This window comes from Bicyclus anynana, chromosome 1 (genome assembly GCF_947172395.1).
Source record: "Bicyclus anynana chromosome 1, ilBicAnyn1.1, whole genome shotgun sequence".
Lineage (NCBI taxonomy): Eukaryota > Metazoa > Arthropoda > Insecta > Lepidoptera > Nymphalidae > Bicyclus > Bicyclus anynana.
The window spans coordinates 9,166,792-9,193,089 of record NC_069083.1 but is presented as its reverse complement, the minus strand read 5'-3'; the positions used below and the strand labels follow the sequence as shown (position 1 = coordinate 9,193,089).

Sequence of the window (26,298 nt, the reverse complement as noted above, 5' to 3'; positions counted from 1 at the left end):
TTTTTTATGATTTATGAACAAATTTTTAAAACTGTTACTCTAACAATGAAAGATTCCATACAATCTTTCAACCCCTATTTCATTGCTTTCTATTTTTAATTAAGGGTCATATTTTTTGCTCCAAGGTCCCATTTACCATTATACCAAAATTCGTCTTGATCGGTTCAGACGTTTAGCCGTGAAAAGGTGACAGACAGACAGACTTACTTTCGCATTTCTAATAATTGCGACAGTAAATTATTTTAAGGTATACTTACATACTTACCCATACTGTTTGAGGCGTTAGTGGAGACTAGGTTAGTCTGTGAGTCGGACAATGCAAAACGATGAGATTGAAATAAATAATGAAAAAAAAACGAGATTAATTATTTTAATTAATTTTATTAAAAATTTGTAAGTCTTAACCCTCTTTATCAATGACCATAATTTTAAAACAACAGTATACCTACGATTAATCTAACTTTCCACACAGACTTAATAAGTATTTTAAATTTTCCTCTGCAAGATCTATATGAAGATCCGTATTAGAAACGACCTTCACCTATCTGTTTAACGGATGAAAAGTGTTTTATATCAAATTAAGTACGTTAAAAGTTATATTGCAAGTAGGTTGCCTAAAAACCTCCACTATTAAAACTATTATTAACTATCATTAATGATAGTTTGACCAGGAGATTTTATAAAACACTTCATCCATTAAACAGATGGGTGAAGGTCGTTTCTTATTCGAATCTTCCACTATAGTACAATTTTATTAGAACCACGATAATATTTACCTATAAATTCCGGAGATTTCAAAATAAAATCTAAAATGCAGGTCTGTGTTATGTAACGTGATATAAAATATAAAAGATCCAACATAGCCAAACATTTTAAGATATAAAATCAGTCTATAATGTAAAATTGTTGCATTATTGAAACAGAATAATAAGACCAACCATTTTTCATACATTGCCGGGCCCAAGTTTAAATATTGAACCGTTATAATATTAGTTTAAGGGTGCTTTTCCACCATACATGTGCTATACGCTACGTTGCTATGGATGCGTTTGATATCCACCAAACGTATTCATTGGTGCACATAGCTTAGCACTGGTGGAAACTGATTCAACTATGTTATTTATATGGAAGGATGCGTGTGGCCTGCTATGAGCATCGCATACTCGTAGCTCGAGCTGCGCATCTTTCTCGCGCTACATAGCTTAGTATTGGTGGAAACGGTCACATATTTTCATAGCGTAAATTTCACGTCTTCGCAGCATAGCTGCATAGCACATCTCTGGTGGAAAAGCACTCTAAAATTGGTATCATTTCAGTTTGATTGACGGTTATATATTAATCAAAATATGAGCAAGTATCTACATAATAAAATTCACGATTTCAATAAAAACCGACGTACCTACCGCCAAGTGATTTAGCGTTCCGGTTTTTAATTCGGTTTAGTAGGTTATCGTGGCGTGAAAGAGTAACCAACATTCATACCATCATAACCATTGGTTTTTCGAAAATCTCAGGAAACCATGGATTTGGAAAGAGCTTATGCATGACATGCTGAACCCAAAATGGTCGGTCTCCTATATAAACTAAAATTAGAGAATAACGTGATTTGATTTTGGCAATATCAGACATTTGACTAAAACGAAGGATTCAGGCAAAGGGTAATGTAGAAAATGGCTTGTTTCTGATCGTTAAGATCCTGCCTAGTTCGTTTTTGTTTTTAATTATATGTTAAATACTACGTACGTTCGGAACCCTAAAAAACGATAGTAATTGTATCTTATTAATGTGGTTTTACTGTGGAGTTATTTTTGTAAGATTAAAGAACTTCACTTAGGTATATTTGTGAGATCGTTCAAAAACAATCTATATCAGAGTAGGTACAATCAAAAATCCGCTGGTAAACAATTTATGTATCGACCATTTTTAATTCGTATATTATTAATAATCTATATCTATTTAGAAACTGTCTGAAATCAGTCGTGTTGTTTACGACTTGAATTGAAACGACAACTTTTAGATCGTAACGTTTCTTTGTTTCAATAGTGAATAAGAGGTCTATAATTATGTGATTTAAGTAGTATTAACTTGCTATAATGGTTACCTTGTAGTGAGCAGAGTTTACACGAGCTTTTACTTGTCATTACAGACGCGCCATTTTGTTTGAGCAGAACATAGAATAAGTAGAATAGAATATAAACATTTTGTGTGTAAAAAGTCAAAGAAGTATTGAGAACTACTTTTGATCGTTCTACATTAATAAAATGAAAGCTCATTTTATTTTATTAATGTATTAGGTTGCATCTGAGTTAGTTAATGGCTTCCTAGATTTTGTATGAAAAATGCATTTACCCGCAATTTAACTAGGTAACCTCTTTGCAATGTGTCACTGTGAACGTTATTTTTATTTTTTATCACTAATGAGTAACAGATGAGGGTATACATTTCCAATGCCGGCTCTTAGACTAACACAATATATAAAGTGACAAGTACAAAGCTCGTGTAAACAATGCATTATTAATATAATTAATTATATCTAAGTTACTTGCACACTGAACACACGATCGGCAGTCACTCAACAAACGCAACGCATCGCGCAACGTTCTCACAGCCCCATCTTTCCTTATACTTTACCTCGACGCTAATAGACGGAGAGCCAACGACTGCCAGACCTTCGTCATTTAGAAAAGCTGAAAGTTTGTCAGCTCATGCTCCTACTATAGATAAGTACCGCCAACTATGGAGTTTGGACCGTAGTGGCTTTGGGAGATAGCAGATTTCAAGGAACCTCAACCCTCAACCGCCTAAGTATAAAGTATATTTTTATCGGCATATTATGAGAAATGACATCCCAATTCGCCAGACACTTGGTTTCATGGCAACCCTTCGCTATACACCCTTGAAGTTTTAAATTAAATAGCGTTTTTCGAAGGGTTGTCTGGCGACTTGGAATATAATTTCTCACATTATGCCGAGGAAAACACGAAAATTTACACTTTATACTTAGACGGTTGAGGGTCTAGATCCTTAAAACCTGCTACCTCACAAAGCCACCGCGGTCCAATACTTATGCTAGGAGCATGAACTAACAGCTTTTATAAAATGATGAAGGTCTGGGGTTCATTGGCTCTTAGTCTATAATAATAAATACAATATAATACTAAAAAATTAAGCGTAGTAGACATATTAAAGTTACGACCGTTAGAGAAAGTTTGGTGTCACATTTTCTAAATTACCTTTTAAAAATACAGACAATCTTATATAAATTAACAAAGAATTTACAAATTAAGATGCTGGGGTTGTTACGAAAATGGGGATAGTTTTTTACCTTCCTGTTAGAAGTTATCACTTCAATATACCAGGCAATCGTTTTTGCTGTTACAAATTTTTTCAAGGTGTAATTTTTATTAACTTCAGGCATGTTTAGAAAAATATTTTGGCGGGTTTAGTCATACGCACGTCGACTGCTGGATATACTCGTAGATCATTTGTTGGGATTGGCGTATCTAAGATTAGTATCATAATAAAATTGCATACCGATAGCCCAGAATCCTAGGGCGGGCACAGGCCTATTCTAAGGTGGGCACGGCCCCCCTATGTTTGTCGGTTCCGAGCCTCTGCGACTATTTAGATAATGACGTCAGTCCACCTAGAAGGAACGACCAACAGTGCGCTTTCCGGTGCGGGGTCGCTTTTCTAGGACCCCAACGTCCATCTAGTCTTCGAACTGTGTACCCCTCATATTGCTACGTCAGTTTTGCAACTCATTAAGTCGCGGGTTTAGTAAATATTCAGACATTTTAGAATATTCCCATCTTCGTAATCAAGCAAGCATTTACCTTATATTAAAGGTGGGGGGGTAGGTACAATATTTTATTATATTATCTACAATATTTTTACTTAAGAATGTAAGAAGGTAGGAAAGTACATCATACAAGGACAATGAATTAATTATTTATTATAAACAGATAGTGACAACTTGTATTAATAAATATTAATTTAGATACCTAGTTATCTATCTTACGATAAGGCTTTCAGTGAATTAAATGCCAGAAACAATTGTAGATATTGTACGCAAAGATAACAGTGTGTATTTATGTAGTAAGGGTTTATTGCTAATGTCCTGTACCTACTTTAAATTTATTATAGTTACCCATATCGGAAAACCAAAAATCAAAATGCCAAATGCATGCCTTCGATCCATACATTGCCTAGATTAAAAAATCAAAATGTTTACAGGTATAGTGGAAATGACTTAGATAGAAAATTATAATTATTGGTATTGCTTTACTAGAAACTAAAATAACTTAACCCTTGCAATCGGGTAATGAAAACTATCTACAAAAGACAAATGAAGTTTATGTAAGACTGAGAGGGTTTCAATAATCGCGGTACCAGATCTAGCTGTTTTTAATCAAAAAACTAATGATATTGTATTGCTCGGTATAATGTAAAATAGAATAGAATATAAATTGATTTGTAAGCACAACATCATAGGTGTATGGGCAAAAATTACAAATGAGGTAAAAGCACTGCAAAACGTTCCTCAGTTGCATAGGTTTTAAACTTGAACTGTATTGTAAATAATTGGTAAGTATATAAAAAACACAACTGTTTAGTAAATTTATTTTGGCTAGTAGTTACAGTTCTTGGTTTAAACTTTCAATTACATTGTTAAAAAAATGTTTTTGTCTCGTGTAAGGAGAACGAGAGAAACAAGAAAAAACTTTTGATGCACTTAAAATTGCATTATGTTGGCAATAATCGTCAGTATTTGTGGCCGTTTCTTCCGTGTAATTAAAAAATCGTTGCAAAGTATTTAATGTTGCAATTTAACGTTTTCAAAACAATTACCTAATTTACTGAATGACGAGAAGGAGTCGATGACAAAAACAAACAAGTGTAGCTATAGTCAATCTATTCCGGGAAGTCTGTTTTGCTTTGAATATAGTCGGTATTGCATGAATTTGTTTGAATTATTTTTTATATAGGCGATAGTTGAGTGGTCCCACATAATTTTAATGGATTGAATAACTAGAGAATAGCATCAATAAGTTTTAAAACTTCCAACTATTAGTTTTTAATTTTTTTTTTTTTTTTTGTTAAGTTTTAACGGAGATGTGGTAAAATTGCCAGTGAAATTAAAAATACCAAGAGACCCAATAATATAATAATGTGTGTAAACCTTTCAATTTTTATATTGAAAGGTATTAAGAAAACATAAATCTCGGATTTGCGGGGTTTTAAAATTATATAATTTTTACCTTCTAGATAGGTATTATGTGAGATGTTATGATACTGAACCTCGCTATGATCAAAAATAAAATTAATAATTAATCGAGACATTACAATCAACACGTAAGAGTATCGTTGTGACGCATTAACTTTCTTTGTCAAGGGCAAACAATGTATGGAGTGTGGGACATCTCATTTAACCCTCTACAGTCGTAAACGATCGCAACTAATACGACTAGTGTTATTTAATAAAATAATAATAATAATAATTAGGAATTCTTCCCTGCAACTTCCATTGAAAGATATGAGATCTATAATTAGCAGATATTAAATAGTGGCATTGGAATACGATGAAGGACGCCGTGCCGAAGCCCACCGTCACCACGCTTCGGTGTACCGGATATCGTACTCTTGAAGGTGCGGCAACCTCCTGCGAAGTAACTCGAACGCCTCTGCAGACAGCTTTGTACTGTTCAGATTTAATCGCCGTAGACTTGACAGACCTGAAATTATATTATCTTTTAGACAAATCTTTAAGAATATGGTCAAACTGATTGTTTTTTTAATCGATCAGGAATATTTTAAATTGGTTTCTTTGTCAAAGTTCAGTTGCTATCTAATATAGCAACTAAACTTAGTAGGTACCTTCTAATGACCTACAAAAAGTGCTACAACGTCACGCAGGCCCAACCCAGGTCTCGAATACAAGACGTTATGAAGATGATACGAAGAAAAAAATTTCACCTTAGAATGTTCATACCTTACAATACTGTATTGTGTATTAGTCCGATATTCCTCAGTGCTTGAAGACAAAATTCTTCGATCAGTGCATATTGTCAGTGATGATCTATGGATCCGAGACTTGGTCGCTGACTATGGGTTTTATTAGAAGGCTCAAAGTCACTCGGCGGATGATGGAGCGAGTTAGCCTTAGAGTTTCTCCACGTGATCGAATCAGAAATGAGGAGATCCGTAGACGAATCAAAGTGGCAATGGGCAGGCCACATAGTTCGAAGAGCCGATGGATATAGGCGACCGGAAAGCGCAGCGTTGGTTGACCCCCACGAGAATATCAAGTAGTGTTGCAGGGAGCCGCTGCATGCTGGAGGCTCGAGACTGTTGTGCTTGGAGGTCCATGCAAGAGGCCTATGTCCAGCAGTGGACGTTTATCGGCTGATAATCGCCAGATGTGCATCATCTATGAAAGAGGAATATTAACTACATTAAAAATAGGTAAGTATATAGTTTAATAAACCAACCGGACAATGCTTCGATCCCCTTATCCGACACGGGGGTTTCGCACAGGTTGAGCACCTGCAGGCGAGGGAGATGCTCCGCAATGAGCTGCACACCGCTGTCGCCGAACTTTGTGGCCCACAAATTTAGATATCGCAGTGAGGGTAGCTGTAAAAAAAACGTACGATAATCATGAAAATATAATCATTACTAAAATTCTAGGACGTTTAAACGAAAACTCCCTTCCTCCCTCGAAGTGTCAAGTACTGGTGCTTTTACCCTACTCAATTTTTAGTATAAATAATAGAATTTACACCAACTTGATGCACCTATTTCTCACGTTGATATGCGCAAGACAGAAAGTCTTACTTTGTATACATAGGTATCATCGTTATCAACCCGTATTCGGCTGCTGAGCAGAATGAGAGAGGTTAGGCCAATAGTCCACTAAGCTGGCCCAATGCGCATTGGCAAACTTCACATGTTTCCTCACGATGTTTTTCCTCCATCTTGAGACACGTGATATTTAATTTTTTAAAATGCACATAACTGAAAAGTTGGAAGTGCATGACCCCGACCGGATTCGAAAACACACTCTCCAGAATCATAGGCAGGTCATATCCTCTGTTTTGTATGAAATAGTAATATGTATAGGGATCTGGAAGTTAAGTATTTAGTCTGGGTAACGCAATAAATATGGACTTTAGGGTATGGGGAAGTTAAGTAGATAGTTCACCTTGATGAGATGGTAGGCACAAGCGCTGGTGACGCTGGTGAAGGCCAGGCTGAGGCACTCCAAGTTGCCGAGCGCGCCCGCGTCCAGCATCGCGGCCACGTCGGCGTCCGTCGCGCGCACCGGCAGCGCCAGCCGCCGCGGACCGCCTTGCGATTGCTGTAAACGATTTTATTATGTACTAGCTGACGCTGCGTGGTTACACCTGCGTGGTTCCCGTTCCCGTAGGAATGCGGGGATAAAATATAGCCTATAGCCTTCCTCAATAAATGGGCTATCTAACACTGAAAGAATTTTTCAAATCAGACCAGTAGTTCCTGAGATTAGCGCGTTCAACTAAACAAACTCTTCAAGCTTTATACAATTAGTATAGATATTCTTGTGTTGATTAGTGTAGGTATTCCTTAAATAATTGCTTTACATTATCGTGGTACTACCTACTGCTTTTGTGATCCAGTATATCGTGGTCCGTAGCCAATTAGGGCTAGGGTCACGACATTTTTCGGTTGTGAAATCTTTTATTTCTCAGTAACAACTTTTAAACCGGAATCGGGAAGTTGGTGGTGTTCACCAATAGTCCAAGTATAGGTAAGATATTATTTTCTTTAATTATATCGACATAACTTATGAGAAATCGTGTCCCTCATTATCAGAATGTTTGGCTAAGCCTTCTGATCAGGAAATACCTACCTTAAGTGTCTACAAACAGTAAATCAAACAGTTTTGTCAATGCAATGTAAACTGCCTAGGTCTTTTTGAAATAAGTATCTAAATTAATTTTGATTTACAATATGAAGGTTTGTCTACATGTGTGTCAATTGGTCAAAATATGAGAACTCAATGACTGTTGTAGGTTCGTCATGTAAGACATAGTTACATAACCAACTAATACGGGGAAAACCAGTAATATGCCTACACAAGAGGTCGGATTCGTTAGCACGTGGATGTCATTATGTGACGTCAAACTTGACACCGTTTCATAAGATAAGAAAGCGTTACTCGTAACTGATGACCCCCAAAAATTCCGAGAAAATTGCTAATACACATAGGTATGAAGGAAAAGTGCCTCACTGCAATTTCGCATAGTACCTACCTATCTTATCTTTTTGAGGTATCTTATCATTATCTTATTGGTTTTCTTTGTCAATGTAAAACGAGCCGCTTTCAAATTAGGTATGTAACTATATATAAAATATTTGTCTTGAAAAATGTATTTAAGCAACAAGAAGATCCCTATTCAAATTCGAAAGGGACTTTACCAGGGCGTATAGCTACCGCCGGCCCGAAGCAAATTTTAAAATGGAGCGAGATCCAATTATGGCGCCTCCCCTGTTTGCTCCTAATAATATGTCGTTAGGACCTATACCGAATTATGACTGTAAAGTAAAAGTGGAACGCGAAGATCTCGATCATACTCTGGGGTGACCATTCTCGATCATACTCTGGGGTGCCCAATTAAAAAAACAGTCGCAGTACCGTCTACGGTTGACTAGGATTCTCATTTGGAGCTCTCTAGCATAGATTAATATACTAACTGTAGGATTTGGCGCCTGGAGCGACTGCTCCGTTCGCCGTAACATACATACGAACGAGCACATCAACTGGGTGGTGGATCTACACACCAGAATCCGCCATGATAAAGATGTAAAGTTGCGTAGTGTATAAAAACATAACGCAACTGAGCTGGGACATTGTTTTCATAACGTTTAGACAAATAATATTTTGATGAAACGTAAAAGCAAACGTAGGTACTTAGGTATCAAGCAACTGTAATAGGATGAGATAAATTTCATGGCCGACAGTTTCTCAGTAAACACTCGAGGATAATATTTATACTCCACAATTGTTTGATTACATAGGCAGATAACGGAAACCTTTCAATAGAATTATATTTTTTTATTCACAAAAATTGGCTTGTCCACATCTTATTTTCAATGCCCGATTTTTGTGCGAGTTAAGAGGTACGAGTATACCTACTCAGTAATTAGTAGGTTATAGTATTTGTGTGTACGTACATACGTATACGTATAGTAATTACCATTGTCACATTTGACATTTCTTACATGCCATTAGACATAACATGATATTTTAAGAAAAAATCATCTGACTTCAAAATACACAAAATGTATCCAATCAACTAAAAACGGAATAAATATATATATGCTACCTACTGATCAGTTTGAAGTAGAAGAAGTGTGTGCACTCACTAGTCTTTGTAAGGTTTGCTGCCGATCGCACAGATCTTGGTAATACTGTTGTCCTACTTCAGTGCCTTGCAGTGCCGCTATTATTTCTAACTGCGTTTGCTCTCCGCTGGCTATTTCCCATTCCAGCATTAGACACAGAGCCTCTAGTGCTGCATGCTGAAAAAGTAGCAAATTCATACTTATTACTCAAAGATTTTCCAAGCATAGCTCTCTCCGCTTGTGAGCTTGTGGATATTTTTCTTTAAAAGTATATTTGCCATATTTTTTATAATATGACCAATATTCCCATTCCCCTCCAACTAGGGAAAGACTGTGCTAGGAGTGGGTATAACAATAGACCAACGGGGCGGGAATCGAACCACCACCCCTCCGCTCCTGAGTCCAACCGCTCTTACCGTTGAACTATTGAGGCTATAAATATTATATGTACAAAATATAATACGAGTATAAGTGTATGTCTGACAGTTTGTTACCTTTTCACGGATAAACCGCTGAACTGATAAAAAAAATCTTAATTACGAAAACCAGAACAGACTATGGGTTAAATATAAGGACTCTACCCCTAGGAGTTAAATATGTAAGTTTCTTACATGTTCTGTGAGTCCGACTATGACAAAGTCTGGAAGGTGTCTGCTCATACTTTGAAGAAAACTTTTCCTTTTACAGCAACAGTTCAGCAGAGTTTGCATCTGAAATATAAAACACATGTCATTCATGGTTACTGATAGATACTAGGTACTAATGCTGGATACTTAAATATTTTATGAAATATCGTGAATGAAAAGATTTTTATTTTTATTACAAGACTAGCGGATGCCACGTTATTCCACGTGAAATTCAATTTTGAATTGCGTCTCTGTCTTGTTCCAAAGATAACCAGACAGAAAGCAAAAAAAATATGTTTTAGTCTTGTTTAAATAACTATAAAGCATTTGAGAAAACACAGTCATTTTTAAATCATAGACAGATGGTATATGTTTAATGTTTTGTTTTGTATACATAGACAACAATAATAATTTCAAAAATAAAATTTTAAAAATTATCTGCGTGTGTGATGTCTGCTAATCTGCATTGGGCCAGCGTGGTGAACTATTGACCTAACATCATCATTCTGAGTGCAGACTCGAGTTCAGCAGTGCAACCCATATTCGGCTATGAGTTGATAATGATACCGATAATGATGACATGGACAAACTGCAAAGCTGATAACACCTACCATATCTCCCCACAGTTGGCACAGCTGGTCGTGCGGCAGCGCGAGAGCGGGGTCGGTGGGGGCGGCGGCGCGCAGCCACGAGGGCGGCGAGGGGCGGGCGGCGCGCGCGTGCGCCACGCACCCGTGGGCGGCGCAGCGCGGGTCGCTCGCCAGGCGCCGCAGCACGCCGCCCAGGCGCGCCGCCACGTGCGGGCAGCTGAGAGCTGACGTCGACAGCGGCACCGGCTGCAGTACTCCGCCCACCACCACCAGCCAGTCGTCGTACTCGCACCTGAGATACAGATGTATTCACATCATTAACAACGCATATTCGGTTTATTGTTGAGCACGAATCTTCTCTCAAGAAAGGTTAGGATAGTCCACCACGCTGGCCCAATGCGGTTTGGTAGGTATAAGTAGTCCGCCTCGTAAGTATTACTGCTTTGTTAGTCGTTAACCTATGTGGTTTCGAAACACAAGTCCTAGGTGCAAGCCTGTGTCGGGTTATATGAGAAACTGAATTTTTCTTTCGTTTCTGAAATTTTCAGTTAAAATTTCTCAGCCTGGAGTTCAAACTTTTGTAGTGTAACGTCACTGCCATGCCTCGGAGAAGCACTTTAGCCGTCGGTCCCGCGGTCACTATCATTATGATATAGTGGTTAATAACATGTGACAGTTGTCTTTAATGAATTTATCATTATTACCCTAAGCCCGTCATACCGTATTGGAGCAGCCTGGTATATCTAAGCTCCATTTATCATTATTACCCTAAGCCCGTCAAACCGTATTACAGCAGCCTGGTATATCTAAGCTCCATATCTCCTCTTCAATAAGGAGGGAGGCCTGGCGCGGGTGAAGTGAGAGCTTACATGTGCTCCAGGATGTCGGCGAAGCAGAGCACGTCTCGCTCGGCGTGGTGGCAGACGTGCGGCGCGGGGCGGGCGCGGTAGTGGTCGTCGATGGCGGCCAGCGCCACGGACGCGAGGTTGGGCGCGGCGCGCGGGTGCGGGCACGCGGCGCCGCTGCCGTGCGTCACCTCCACAAAGCGCCGCACGAGGCTGTGCCCCGAGTTCTGCGCGCTCAGCGCACTGCAAGCCGGAGTTTTAACTAGTAGTGTGGGCTAAGGCTCTTTTTGTGACAGATGTCGCTCTGTACTGCGGTGCTCATTTCATACTTAGAACAAGGCATCATCTCCACGAGAATCTCTGTCACAAGTTACGTGTGGGACACTGCACAGAGATGTGGTTGTTTGTGCTAGAATTAGGTATACATATATTCACTCTCCAATGAGGAGTTGGTACGTTACAGGGAGGTAATTGGCCACTACAGTTATAGCTATGCTAGCGGACATCATTTGCGTATTAGGTGAATGACTTGTACAAAATTACGCACGCGCCTTTGGTATTAATACCTACTACCTATAGGTACTAACATGAATTTGTACACTTACAGCATGTGTATTAATGTTGTATGAAATGGTCAAGGGCAAGGTTAGCAATGTCTGGGTCATGACAAGTTATTAGATACCTAATTAAACTTCATTCTGATATTGTTATTATTAATAGACTTCTTTAGTACCTATTTTTTTATATAATTAATGTTATGATAGAAATGTTTCTACCTGTGCAAGTATTACGTATGCTGACCTAATGTAATCCCTCACGAACTGTCGAGCGTCGGGCGCTTTGCCGAAGTCGACGTTTCGGGTGAGGACACGGCGCACAGGCGGAGCGAGCGCGGGTAGCGGAGCGGAGCGGGGCCGCCGCCGGCAGAGGCGCGCGAGCAACGCACACAGCTCGCCGCTCACACAACGCTCCGCTAACAGTGGCGCCGCAACACTTGATATATTTTCCGCCCACTCTTCCCAATCTGGACTATCCTTATCCTGCCAATGGAAAACGCGTGAAAAGCTAGTTATTTTTTTTTGAATATTAGGTAATCATGTACCAGTACCTATTTACTCAGTACCATACGCCTGGGACTAGTGATGCGTCAGCATTTTATGATTGAGCATTTTTTGGATAAAAATCGTCTCATTCTATAAAACTCAAGAATCATCCAAAAATCTATTTATAGGAGGATGGAAGTGTACACTAATTTTCGCGAACGAAGTCCAGTGTGTCTGCTAGTAGTACCTACTAAAGTGTTTCTCAGATAGCATGGGTACGGTGACAGTTGCCTTATGACGTTCATATTAAGTGACTTTCAAGAGTGAAACAAACTGTCACCGTCCCCATGCTATCTGAAAAACACTATAATGTAGAAAAATACAATTCATAAAGACATTATTTTTTTAGTTTAGGCAGTTCCTCATTTCATACTCGGACAGACGTTGAACGTTGTTATGTAAACTTGTGTTTGTTATTATAACGAGTTGATAATAATTTGTGTAATAAGTTAAATATGGTAATTTGCGTCAATGTTTTTCAACGAAATATACATACGTTAAGCACCTATACCTACTGTTAGTTAAATGCTCAAGGTAATTGGTAAATCATCATTATCAACCCATGTTTGGCTCACTGCTGAGCTCGAGTCTCCTTTCAGAATGAGAGGGTTTAGACCAATAGTCCACCACGCTGGCCCAATGCGGATTGGTACACTTCACACACGCAGAGAATTAAGAAAAAATTAAATTAAATAGGTTGCTCTATACTTAGTACCTAATAATAGATACATTTTGGTACGTACGTTAATAAGTTTTTTAAGTACAAATATATACCCAGAGGCATAACCCGCCCTCTCTAATATGACGCAAGTATATTAAAGTGGGCGAAAAATTGTGCCTCTGAGTATATTTACACCTAGATGGAAATCTGTACAAATTTACTTTATACACATAATTTTTATTTTAAATTCTGTGGTGGGTAAGTATATCTTATTGGTAAGGTAAGAGCTCAGACCAATTATTGTATAGGACCTGCCTCGCTAGACGTTACTTTTCTGTCAAAGTATATGATCAACGATCTAATGCGATGATAAAAACTGTCTCTATAGAATCGATGTTAAATAGTTGTGATCGTGTTCGTCGGTTACAGAGCTCCGTAAAAATACCTTAATGTGTAATTGAATTGTGTAAAAAACGGGCAAAAACTTCTAGTTTAGTATGAGATATACACAAAATCTAAGCTCGTTTTCCTCAGAAAATGACAGAAAACTTTGTTCGTGACTATGAGTGCGATGCAGGTCCTTCTATAATTGGTCTGAGGGTAAGAGTCATATGAATATGCATCCTTCAAAACGTCGACTCTTGAAAAAAATCTTTGACAGGAGTGGGGATAGAATTGACTTCAGAGAATAAAACAAAACTAGCTGACGCCGCGTGGTTCCCGTTCCCGTAGGAAAACAGGCATAATTTATAGCCTATAGCCTTCCTCGATAAATGGGATATCCAACACTGAAAGAATTTTTCAAATCGGACCAGTAAACCTGAGATTAGCGCGTTCAATCAAACAAATAAACTCTTCAGCTTTTTATATTTTTTTAAAAGTAAAAAGAAGCATAGATTTGATGAATTTCATTCAATTATAAGTGTTACGATATAGTATGTTGCACAAATAGTATATCCACAACAGAGAATTCGGGCGAAAAAAGCATTACATGTATATGAAATAAATAAGTAGAAAATTACTAACCTCGGCTAGCAAATCTGTAAGAATTTGCAACGGGGCGCGCGTAACACTTTCATCTTGCAGGGGCGTGGTCATCGCGAAATCCACCATATTCTGTAAGTAACAAATAGGAGTTTTAAGGCTACTAATACCAACGACCTTGGACGACATTTGCTTTTACGAGTATTGCCAGTATTTTGCTTTAAAAAACTAAACCAAAATATTGTTAATGTGGAAGTTTCACGTCGAAATGATAACGCGTTAAAGAGCGAAATATTGAAACTTGATAAAAACAGCACTATTAATTTAAATTGAAAAAAAGTTATTTTTTTTTTAGAAACTATAATATTTGTTTTTCAACGACTGAGGTTATTATTAATATTTGGTTCAGAATTCAAAAGCAAACGCCTTTACTATTCTCTAAATCGGTCGCTTTCAGAAAATCAAAGCCACGAAACTATTATTAGATTAATTGATGGTTGTTTTTATAAAGATGATATAATTTTGTTAAGTATCACTCAATGAAAATGTAAAACGTACTCATTGGTAGGGTTTCTATAATCTTCCAAACATACTGAGTTATAAAATAGAATACTCCAGCTGATGCAAATGACATTGCCGAAGTGTATTTTACATACCTTTAATTCCTTCAGAACAACTTCTTTTCTAACGGTCTTGGTTAAGAAATTGCGATATCGTATCATATTTCTCTGCAAAAGAAAATAACATTTGTTGAAAAAAAAATACTTAAATATTTTTTACCACTTTTTCTATATTTTCTGTTGTTGTGGCTAATTAAAAGGTTTAAAATAAAGCATATTTTATGTGGCATCATATTTTTACATGCGCATAATTTTAAAAGCTCTATCATTCATTTTCTATACAAAATTTCGCATTAATATTACTATGTGTTTGTTACTCAAATATACAAAAACATACCTAACCGTATTTTGATGAAATTTGACGTAACGTGGTTTCCTTAGCATAGTCAATAAAGAAGCCTTATAGTTTTGCCATGTTTGTATGTATGTCCGTCCGCGACTTAACTTCGAAAGTAGGTATAACTACAAGAAAGCTGTAGTTTAGCATTAGTATGTAGGTACATAAAAAACGCCGACAAAGTCGTAAAATAAAACCTTGACTTAAAATAAAATATATATACTCTTATATTTATGTATTCTATAGATAGAAATACGTACCCTCCATACGATTGAGTAGTACCACTGGTCTCTCGTATAAGCATCGTTTGCCTAAACAAAAAATAAATTGTCAACAATAATAATAATTACAGAAGTATGCGGCAGTACAAGTAATTATTCTTCTTTTCTTTTTATAGGAAATGTGATTTAAAAAGAAAATTTACGACATACTTACCTCCCCGTGGCGAGAAGGTAAGTATCCAATGAAGATTTTATATTTTTTAGTTTATTACTACTACTACAACTTGGATATCTCAATAAAGATGTACTATAGGTAAAATATTTAAAAGACTTTACTTTGTAGTGTACAAAGAGCAACAAAAAAGTACTGATTCAAAATATTCGTATCTCAGCGGAGAACTGAATTATTGTAAAAAAACTGTTTTTTTTCCAAGATGGCAGAAAAAGCACCTAGGCAATCTTGGTCGAGATTTTGAAGTTAAGCTTTACTAGGCCACGTAATTATCCTTTCAGCTTTCTTGGTTATTTCACATTTCCAAATGTAAATTATAACGGGACTAGTAAGATGTTTGTAATTGTATGTACATAGTACAATGTAGTAAATATAAAGTAACAATTACAGATTTACGTCAAAGTCGTTACTTTTTAATGTTTATATACCTACCTACTCGTAGGGGTATTATATTGATTGTATATTTTCTACCTACAGTATACTAATTGTCATATTAATTACTCTATTTGCGGCACGATTTTACGATAGTTGTGACGCTCTTACTGCCAGTAGTGACGTAATGTTTAAAAAAAAAACAAATACGTAAATCTGTTAAACGACTTCATAAATCTTTATTTCGTATACGCGCATAAAACGCATTGCCATTAGCTATTACGTGGTTATTACGACAGTACAGTTATAGTTATACAAATATAAAGAACATGCTTTTTATAAAAAGGACAAAATAATACCTACATTACTTTTTCAGCATGACCGATATTCAATTTTCCTCTCAAATCGTAACCTAAACTAATATTATAAAGAGGTAAATTTTGTGAAGTTCTAGGGAATAATATCTGGATTTGCTGAAACGATTCTAAAAATTCTTTTACAAATAGAAAACCACGTTATCTGTGAGTGTCATAAACTATAATATCCCCGTAATTCCACGTAGTTGCCGTGTCCGTGAGAATACGGACCTATAAAAATATAGCTTTTGACACTCGCAAATAACGTAGCTTACTAGTGGTAAGCGATTTTTTAAAATCGGTTCAGGAGATCCACAGATGCCCTACCACAAACTTTACCTTCTTACAATATTAGTACAGATTTCATTAAAAGTTTTGTAATGAAATATTCATATCTATTATAGGAATGGCAAAAAGTGCCATGTCTTAGCTGCATAGAACGTGGTAAGACAGTCACTCAAAGAAACGTCATGTCCATGCACTGATCTTTCCCATATTTACTTATGCAGCTGAGACCTGGACAACGAATCAGCTGATCGGCATCGCATAGACGCTTTCGAGATGTGGTGCTGGAGAAGAGTGCTCCGTATTCCGTGGATAGCATAAAGAACCAAAACAACTTAACATCTCAAAGAGGCTGTCCACCACCTGTCTTCAGAGGATCCTCGAGTACTAAGGGGATAACTTAGAGAAACTAGTGATCACTGGCAAAGTGGAAGGAAAGAGACCACGAAGACGTAGCCCGATGCGTTGGTCAGACCAAATCTGCGCCACTCTCGACAACACGAGGCAATGAAAGCCGAGCCCAATGGCGCGACATCGTTAAGAACCAATCTTGTGTTAGGGGTCACGACCCTCAGTAATGAGGAATACGGCGCAAGGAGGAGGAATGAGATATTCACCTGCAATAGAAGTGACCCGTGCGGCATCACTATTCTCAAGCAGTACTTCCTCGCAGGGTCCCAGCGTGAGATGCAGTACACCTCCTGCATGCAGCTGTACGACAGGGGACGTTCCAGAAGACCGGAGGGCTGAAACAATTTGTGTCATTCAACAATAGATCATATCATGCCAGATGATATTGATGTTATGAACGAATGAATGACCGTTTGAGCAACTAAACGATTATTCATTCATTCATAATATCATCATCATTAACTACCTATCAGAATGAGATGGGTTAGGCTAAAAGTCCTCACGGTGCGGATTGGCAGACTTTACACACAGAGAATTAAGAGTAAACTCTCAGGTATGCACTGGGGTGAACTTTCCTTCACCGTTTGAGACAAGTGATATTATTATATTTAATTTCTTAAAATGCACATAAACTGAAAAGTTGGAGACGCATGCCCCAGACCGAACTCGAACTTATGCCCTCAAATCGAAGACAGAGGTCATAGCCATTGGACTATCACGACTCTTCTACATACTTTAGCAACCTCTCTATAATATTAGTATAGATTGACAATGATGATCTCGTTCCCGTTTACCTGGATCATGCTATTTTAGGGAATAAGTAGGTACAGTTTAATGTTATTTTCTTATATGATAATAATTAAATGTACATAAACATTGCTTAGAATAATACCTAAAGGCTTTGTTTTGTCAAGTTTCGAACGAACGGGACTCTTATTCGACTCGAGACCAAACAGCATACCTAGTGAAGACAAGTAGACAAATCGTAAACCAATAGCGGCGCAACCGGAAATAGCGTTGGGATGAAAGAGATGGAACTGGGACAACTCCGCCGCCATTGGTTGATATTTTGTCTGTTTTTCTTCAATTAGTCGCATGCTTACTGGTTGTTCACGGACGATGTCACAGGCATTCACTAATAATGAAAATACAATGTCATTAATCTACCTATCTATATTCTATGCGACTACTCTATTAAATTAATTGACCCTTGTGTTGTCTTTCCTTATAAGCTGAGTTTGGGGATGACCTTTGAACTACTACAACAACCTAGCTATTTTTAATCCAAATAAGTTTTTAAGTTCGCATTCCATCTGCAACGAAACCTACCTACTACATTGAAACTAATTTCGTTAATCCTATTTACAGTAAATTAGAACTGGTTCTTCATTATCGTTAACAACCCATGTTCGGCACACTTTTGAGCACGAGTGTCCTCTCAGAATGAGATGCTAATAGTCTACCATGCTGGGCCAATTGTGATTGGCAGATTTCACACACTTAGAGAATTAAGGTGCCTGGATATATCTATTGTATGTGTTAGAAAAAAGTTATAGGAATATCTTCCTACCTTAATTATTAAGGCAAAGGGTATATCTATTCCTGGCATCACTTAATTATATTAGACTTCTAGTCTAAGCTGGATATTGCTATGGTAGGTAATCATTATTTTTTATTGGTTTCTAGTTTTAGTAATATCTAGAAAATGAAATTCACTATTGTCTATGAAATTTTATATAGGTAAGTACTTATACTTATTTACTTAAAAGTTCAAATAGCTAATGGTTAAAGTCATGGCTAATATTCATTTAGTAAAAAGATCATTTTTTATAAAAAACTACAGTAAGAAAAATCTGCCTAATAGCTTTAGGTACAATCCAATGGCAAGAATATTGGCTGTTTTTCCGCATTGTATAGCCAGGCTGATCTTTCTTCCAATCCCTATTTCACCCCCTTCTATTTATACTATTGCATGTTTTATATATAATATAAATCTAATAACCATTTTACAAAACTAAAACTTAAAACATGAACGGTTTCTATTTAAAAAACTTCAACCCTTTAGGGGTAAAATTTTGAAAAATCTTGAATGGTATTATTATTTTTAGTATTTTTATTGTACAATATTTACAAATGTAAAATGATGAACTTTCCATACAAACTTTCAACCCCCGTTCCACCCCTTTCTGATTTAATTTTCGCGTCTAAAAGTATCCTTTAACCTTTTACGTATTGTGGTTTCAAATTGTGCCAAGTTTCATTTAAATTCATTTAGTAGTTTCAGCGTGATGCCCGGTCAACATTAAATACGGACAGACAGACAATCAGACAAAAAAAATATGTTTTTGGTTTCAGTATCGATTATATTATAATGCCCTCCAACTAAACTTTTCAAAATATGTATCTTAAATGTACAGTGACCTGTTACAGTTTTATTACAAGTATACATTTCTTTTACCGAATTGCGTAATGATTGTGGAGATTTAGATGCAGTTTCCTTCGCAAAAAGTGCTGACGTGAGCGAGGATACGGTACGCTGAGTGAGCAGTGCTCGATGTTTGACGTATGTACCGGGTAGGGTTGCCAACATTTTTTCACATAATCTTTTTAATATAAAAATGGAACCGTAAAGACGTATTTCAGTTATTTTGATTTTAACACAAAACTACTAAACTGATTTCCATGAAAATGGTATAGGACCAACCTGGAAGTATACTCTTTAAAACAATTTTTTTTTCAAAATTGGTTAATTAATGACGAAGTTATGAGGTAACAAATATGCGTTGAATTGAGTACCTCCTCCTTTTTTGAAGTCTGTTAAAAATATAGTATGTTTCCGATTTAGTTATAAAAATATAGTACACGCTTATGTTAAATATAGTTTTTTACTCTTGTTGTATTTTTCAAGATTTATTTGTAAAATATATATGCTTTTTCACTTCTGATTTTTAAATTTATGAAAACCAAATGCTACTTTTCTTTTTCGCTTTTGGAACTCAATAAGATAGACAAGTTCGGATAGGCTAGATGCTATTGCATCTGTCGAAAATTAATGTTCCTAAAGATTTTAAATTAAATTTTGTTAGTTAGATATCAATCAGTGTTGAAAATTAGTATTTTTGCGTACTATTTCTTCAACAGTAGGTATATAGTTCTTAGAACCGAAATATAGTACAATACTATATATTAAACTACAGTTGGCAACCCTAGTATTGGAGTGCAATGACCGGTGTAGTTACTCGAAGGCTAGAGGTTGCCAGTGACGTCACAGCCTCATCCCATGCATCTCGCTTGGCCTGCGGATGGCCTTCCTAAAACTGCATATACGTAGTTTACCTTCGAGCATATAATTTATAGCATGACCTTTAACTTTTAACTTACTGTTTTAATGTTTTGGTTTTTAAATCAATTTGATTTTAAATTTATTGGTAGGTTACTTACCTAACTTGTTTATCATCCTCAATAATATTGTCTATTGCAAATCCTAATTTACCTACTTTTTGATATTAAAACTTGAAAGTTGGACATACTCGGTAGGTAGGCCAATGATCTTTTTACATTGTACCTACAGTTAGGTAGGTAGGTACCCATATCTATAACCCAGCGCTTACTTGCAATCATGCCCAATGCTAAGCAATGATACAGACTATGGTAAACCTTGCCTAAAAAGTGCCTATTCACTCTTCCTATCTTGACTTGAAGAGATTCCCAGTGGTTCCCAGTCCCAAGTTGCTAGTGGTAGAGACATACTCGGTAGGTAGGCCTACATACGATGACCTTTTTACATTGTACAGTTAGATAGGTACCTGTACCTATAAGCCAGCGCTTGTTTGCAATCATGCCTATTGCCCAATGATGATGCAGTCTATGGTAAAACGCGCTTGCCTAGAAAGTGCCTATTCACTCTTGACTTGAAGAGATTACCATGTTACTTGTAGAGAAAACGGAAGCTAGAACTTATCAGAAACAAAGAGTTACAAGTTTTTTAGATATAACTAATGCAGTCTAGGTATTTTACCTACCTGCCAACGTTTACGTTTTCCGATTTGTGTATTTTCAAATTATGAATGTTGTGTTGTAAAAATCGTTCGCATATGTTACCTTTCACAGATGACGTCAAAGAGTGTCTGATTTAAAAACAAAATTCTGTTTTGGGCAGCCATATCTAAATATTTATATCGCTTTCGTGTCTGTGAAAATTATCGCTTTAGGTACATAGATAGGTAAGTCTACGTTGTAAACACTTCAAGCGTTATTAAGGTTATTTCTAGGTGTAGCTATATAGCATGTGTACGAGGAGGAAAATGACCTTTAACAAATTTTAGCTCTGCCATCACCAAAATATAAGACAATTAGCACAAAAGTTTACAGTCATCATCATCATCATCATCATCATCATTATCAACCCATTTTCGGCTCACTGCTGAGCACGAGTTTCCTCTCAGTATGAGAGGGGTTAGACCTTAGCCCATCACGCTGGGCCAATGCGGATTGGCAGACTTCACACACGCAGAGAATTAAGAAAATTCTCTGCTAAACGGCTGAACCGATCATAGTAAATGGGACCTTGGAGCAAAATATAGAGTACCTACTTTTTGACCACAAAAAAAATAGAAGGGGGTGAAATAGGGGTTGAAAGTTTGTATGGAATGTCCTTCATTTTTAAAGTTATACACAGTTTTAAAATTTGTTCATAAATCATTAAAAAAATATGAAATAGAACGTCATTCAAGAACTTTTAAAATTCAACCCCTAAAGTGGTAAAATGAAAGTTTACATAGATATTCACGCGGATGAAGTCGCGGGCGTCCGCTAGTGTCCTATATGTACAAATATTATTAGTATTACGAATACGACATGTGAAACATGTTAATTGGACCTTATTTGTAAACTAGACTTTAGTCGTACGTACAAACTAAGTATTTAGTGACGCACGAATATTACGTTATCTGCTCATTGACCTCATTAAACAAACGATAAAAACAATCATTTCGTTTAAAACCATGGAACCGAATGAATACATACACCTATTAATAAATATCATAGTAGGGGAGCCCAAGAGGGGATTTTGCAGTTACTCGAGCGCGCCAGATGAACATAAGCAAGTATACCTTGCACGTTGTTGAGTACCTCCACCAAGTATGAGCCCTTAATATTGGTGGGTACGTTTAGGGCAACCAAAAAAAAAAACTAACTTCAGAAACACTCCACCTACTAAAACGTCAGATAAAGATATAGTAAGTAGGTGTGCATTTCGAAAATTTAACGATTTGAGCGTAATGTAATGGAATTGCAGGGTCCCAAAGTTACAAAATAAAACCCGTATATTTTAGCTTTATGGCTACGAGTGAAATTATTATTTTAATTATTTTGAAGAAAATAATCTCTTAATTAATCGCTAAAATTTTCTGTCAATTTCAGTTAGCCAAAGTAATAAAATTGCTTTTATAGTCTGTAGTTTTTTTCCACCGCTAAAAGCGAAAAAAGTAAATAACCATTTATTCTTCCTATCATTTAATCTACCAAATGCAATCGGTCCCTATGACGCTTTAATGACTGCAAATTTAGCATCCCGGTCTCCCTTACTATCATAATAAATTAGCGTGACACGTCCACTCTTTTGATAACCTCAGGAATGATGGGAATCCCATGCAAAATGATAAAATTTTCTACGACCCCTTTGACGCAATAGTTGTACATAGAAAAGGTTTTATATCTGGGGTCAATATATCAATATCTAACAGCCGAGTATCGCAGTGGTAGTGACCCTGCTTTCTGCACGCCCGTGGGTTCGATTACCACTACTGGAAAATATTTGTATGATGAACATGGGTGTTTTACAGTGTATGGGTATATTTATACATTATGTATTTATATGTAGTATTTAATTTTATATGATGTAAATTTAGCTATCTTAGCAACTATTACACAAGTTACGTTGTACGCTTACTTTGGGGCTAGATAGTGATGAGTGTATTGTTAAAGTAAGTTTAAATTTTACTTCAGGGGCGCTAACATGCGACCAACGAGATAAGCTCGTGAAAAGAAATACCTAGATGATTTCAAGCAATGGTGGTGTCAGAATTACCTTTTGATTGCGATGGGACGAAAGAGATGACACTCCGCCGATATTTGACAATATTTTGTCTATTTCTCTTAACTTAGTAGCATGTTAGTTCAACAGGCTAATTCATTATCTTTGACGTATGTTGTCATATACGTAATTGTGATTCTATGTAACAAATGTCATCCGGTGCCTACTGATGGATATCATACAGTGGGTAGATGACATTGCTCAATTGGTTTGATGTTTATTTTAACAGGCTGACAATAAAGACCAAAATACTGAATAGTTGATCTGGTAGTCTTAGGATGTGGTTAATTATTATTATTATAATTAACACACTATTGTAAAGACTCTTAAGCTAAAAAAACTCCTAAGTGTAACTAAGTATAATAAATATACCGTTTTAAATTTCCAAGTATGGTTACATCTTATACAACATGGTTACTTAACACCATGAATAACATACAAGAAAATGTACATATACACAACTCGTACGGTTGTATAGCCCTCCCACAAGCTCATATAAGAAAAAAAATATATATTCGTTTTATGAAATCGGTTAAAAACAGATGATATGAATCGGTTGAGTCAAGGACTGCGACCTATCATGGGTACCCTATTATGTTAGTTGATTGAAGATAAGACAGACTATACGTACGAGTACTTAGAGGCACAATGAGCAGGCGTCACGGAATGTAAAAATCCAGAGCACTATTCTGTAACGAGGGTTTTTTAACTCGGCGGTGTCAATTTAGAATTTGTCACTGTCTTTCTCATATAGTTACTCGACAGAGAGATAGAGAAGAATCTAAAACTCATAACGTCATGCTATAAAAACTTCTACACAGTGGCACTATTCTGTATCGATGTGTTTTATAATTCGACAGTATTGAGACGCGAGTTCGTTTCGTTCTCTCTGTTCATGATAGGTACTATTAGTTAGAGGAAGATATGGAGACGATTCCGAAATTCACAGTCGAGTTATAACATTAGTGTTACAGAATAACCTTTAATCATCCATCCATTTATTGAGCACACTCTGTATCTACTCTTTAAGGATTTGGACCCTTGAAACTTGCTGCCTTCTAAAGCCACCACTGTCCCAAACTCCATAATTGGAGTTTAACCTTAAATAATACTACGGGCTGACTTTGAGCCTTCATATTATTGAGGTACTCATATGTCTGGCAATCGAAGACCTTAAAATTATAGTAAATATAATATACTAGCTGACGCCGCGCGATTTCACCCGCGTGGTTCCCACTCCCGTAGTAATTACGGGGATAATTCATAGGATAGCCTAAAGACAGCCTTCTTCAATAAATGGGCTATCTAACACTGAAAGAATTTTTCAAATCAGAACAGTAGTTCCTGAGATTAGCGCGTTCAAGCAAACAAACTCTTCAGCTTTATAATATTAGTATAAATTTATATTAGAATTAAATCATTCAATGTTTTTGTAGTCAAGACACCAAGTTGAAACATATTTTTAAATGTGACGCTCGTCGTTGGATCTAGATAGAGCGAACAATACTGTGAACCGTAGAGTGTAGATACAACGATAAGAAATTACAATATGTTTGGTGTTTACTAGCAAGATACGAGACGGGATGCTACTGTTGGATTTAAATAAACTATATTACTGAGAGGTAAAGTTTTGATTATTTGTTTTGATAATATTTAACACGTGTCATAGATAAAATGTCATAATTATTACAAATGCAACCCTGTGAGGGTGTTGTAACTACAAAGTATAAGTAAATTAACTTAACTGTGCCTCAGTATCGTGGTGTTTGGAAGTCCCTACAAAAGACCGATGACCTGCATATTATTCCTCTACAAATTCTAATGACTTACTACAAATTCTAATACTTTATGGTAGTAGTTGCGGAAATTGTGTAAGACCTTTTGAATTGCTTGTAATTTGTACCAATTAGCAAAGGTGCAAAAACGGAACTTATTAAAATCAAAAGTCATAAATAAACTGACAGATACTTTGAAAAAACTGTTCACCTACCGATAGCCTCAACCGTAACCGTTTTTTTCAAAGAAAAGTCGTGCGTTTTATTTAACGACTATGGGATTTTCGTTGGTATCTTTCGAAGATTAATGTCAAACAAACGCTTAAGTTAAGTAATGAGGTAGCACTTCCACACCCCATTTTAGGGAAGGGAGTGTTGGAAAGAGACAAAATGTACCTATGTCACTCTCCATTCTTTCAACTATATCTATTTAAAAAATCACGTATATTCGTCGCTCGGTTTTGCCGTAAATGACGGATAAACAAACAGACAGACACACACACGTTGCACTTCAAATTAATTATTTAGTGCCCATGAAAAGATGACACAATAAAAAAAAAGTATTAAAAATTAGGTAAAGCTTCCAAGCTATTACACAATACAGTTACGATTTAAGTTCAATAAAGTAGGCAAGTAAGTACTACTACTAGTAGGTACACTAAATAATTCCTGGTTTGCTTTTTGTTTGTTTTTACTTGCGTACATGGACGAAACAAAAAAAAATACCCCTTGAGGGAAGGTTTTTCCATAAAGTTTACCTGTTTATGGTAAAACCTAATCGCCACCGTCATTTTTCCCAGTAAGTTAGCGTTAATGAGTTTATCGGATTTTCAGTTTTTATAATTAATCGTAGCTATTTTATTGCGAGTTATTGATGAGTATGTATTACGTTAGTATTAGAGCCGTTATAGCCCAGTGGATATGATCTCTGCCTCCGATTCCGGAGGGTGTGGGTTCGAATCCGGTTCGGGGCATACACCTCCAACTTTTCAGGTGTGTGCATTTTAAGAAATTAAATATCACTTGTCTCATATGGTGAAGGAAAAACATCGTGAGACATCATTCTTAATTCTCTGCGTATGTGAAGTCTGCCAAACCGCATTGGGCCAGCGTGGTGGACTATTGGCCTTACCCTTCTCATTCTGAGAGGAGACTCGAGCTCAGCAGCGAGCCGAATATGGGTTGATAATGATGACGTAAGTATTTAAATTGAAATACGTAAAACGCACTGTGCGATGAGTAATCAATAGAATTGACGTGTATTTAAATTGATACAGCTGCTTAAAAATATATCGAGCTACTTAGGTAAATATTAATTTTATATGAAAATTAAAAGTGAATTGTTGTTTAACAAGTAACAATACAATAAAATAATCTAATTCTATTAAATAAAAGTCGT

The 26,298-nt window shown here is 36.6% G+C and overlaps 1 protein-coding gene across 1 annotated transcript in view; it reads right to left on the bottom strand.

Moving 5' to 3' along the window:
* Positions 1-361: 361 nt before the first annotated feature.
* Positions 362-26,298, bottom strand: part of LOC112049620 (C-Maf-inducing protein) — a 49,213-nt gene continuing 23,276 nt past the window's right edge. Inside the window, exons 3-14 of the mRNA XM_024087585.2 lie at positions 17,237-17,365; positions 15,414-15,464; positions 14,853-14,924; positions 14,239-14,328; positions 12,250-12,488; positions 11,473-11,691; positions 10,625-10,895; positions 9,999-10,097; positions 9,409-9,564; positions 7,205-7,360; positions 6,492-6,636; positions 362-5,735 (exon numbers count right to left, since the gene is read on the bottom strand). Coding sequence (XP_023943353.2) covers positions 5,611-5,735; positions 6,492-6,636; positions 7,205-7,360; positions 9,409-9,564; positions 9,999-10,097; positions 10,625-10,895; positions 11,473-11,691; positions 12,250-12,488; positions 14,239-14,328; positions 14,853-14,924; positions 15,414-15,464; positions 17,237-17,365 — 1,752 coding nt within the window. The 3' untranslated portion in view covers positions 362-5,610. The remainder of the gene's footprint in view (positions 5,736-6,491; positions 6,637-7,204; positions 7,361-9,408; positions 9,565-9,998; positions 10,098-10,624; positions 10,896-11,472; positions 11,692-12,249; positions 12,489-14,238; positions 14,329-14,852; positions 14,925-15,413; positions 15,465-17,236; positions 17,366-26,298) is intronic.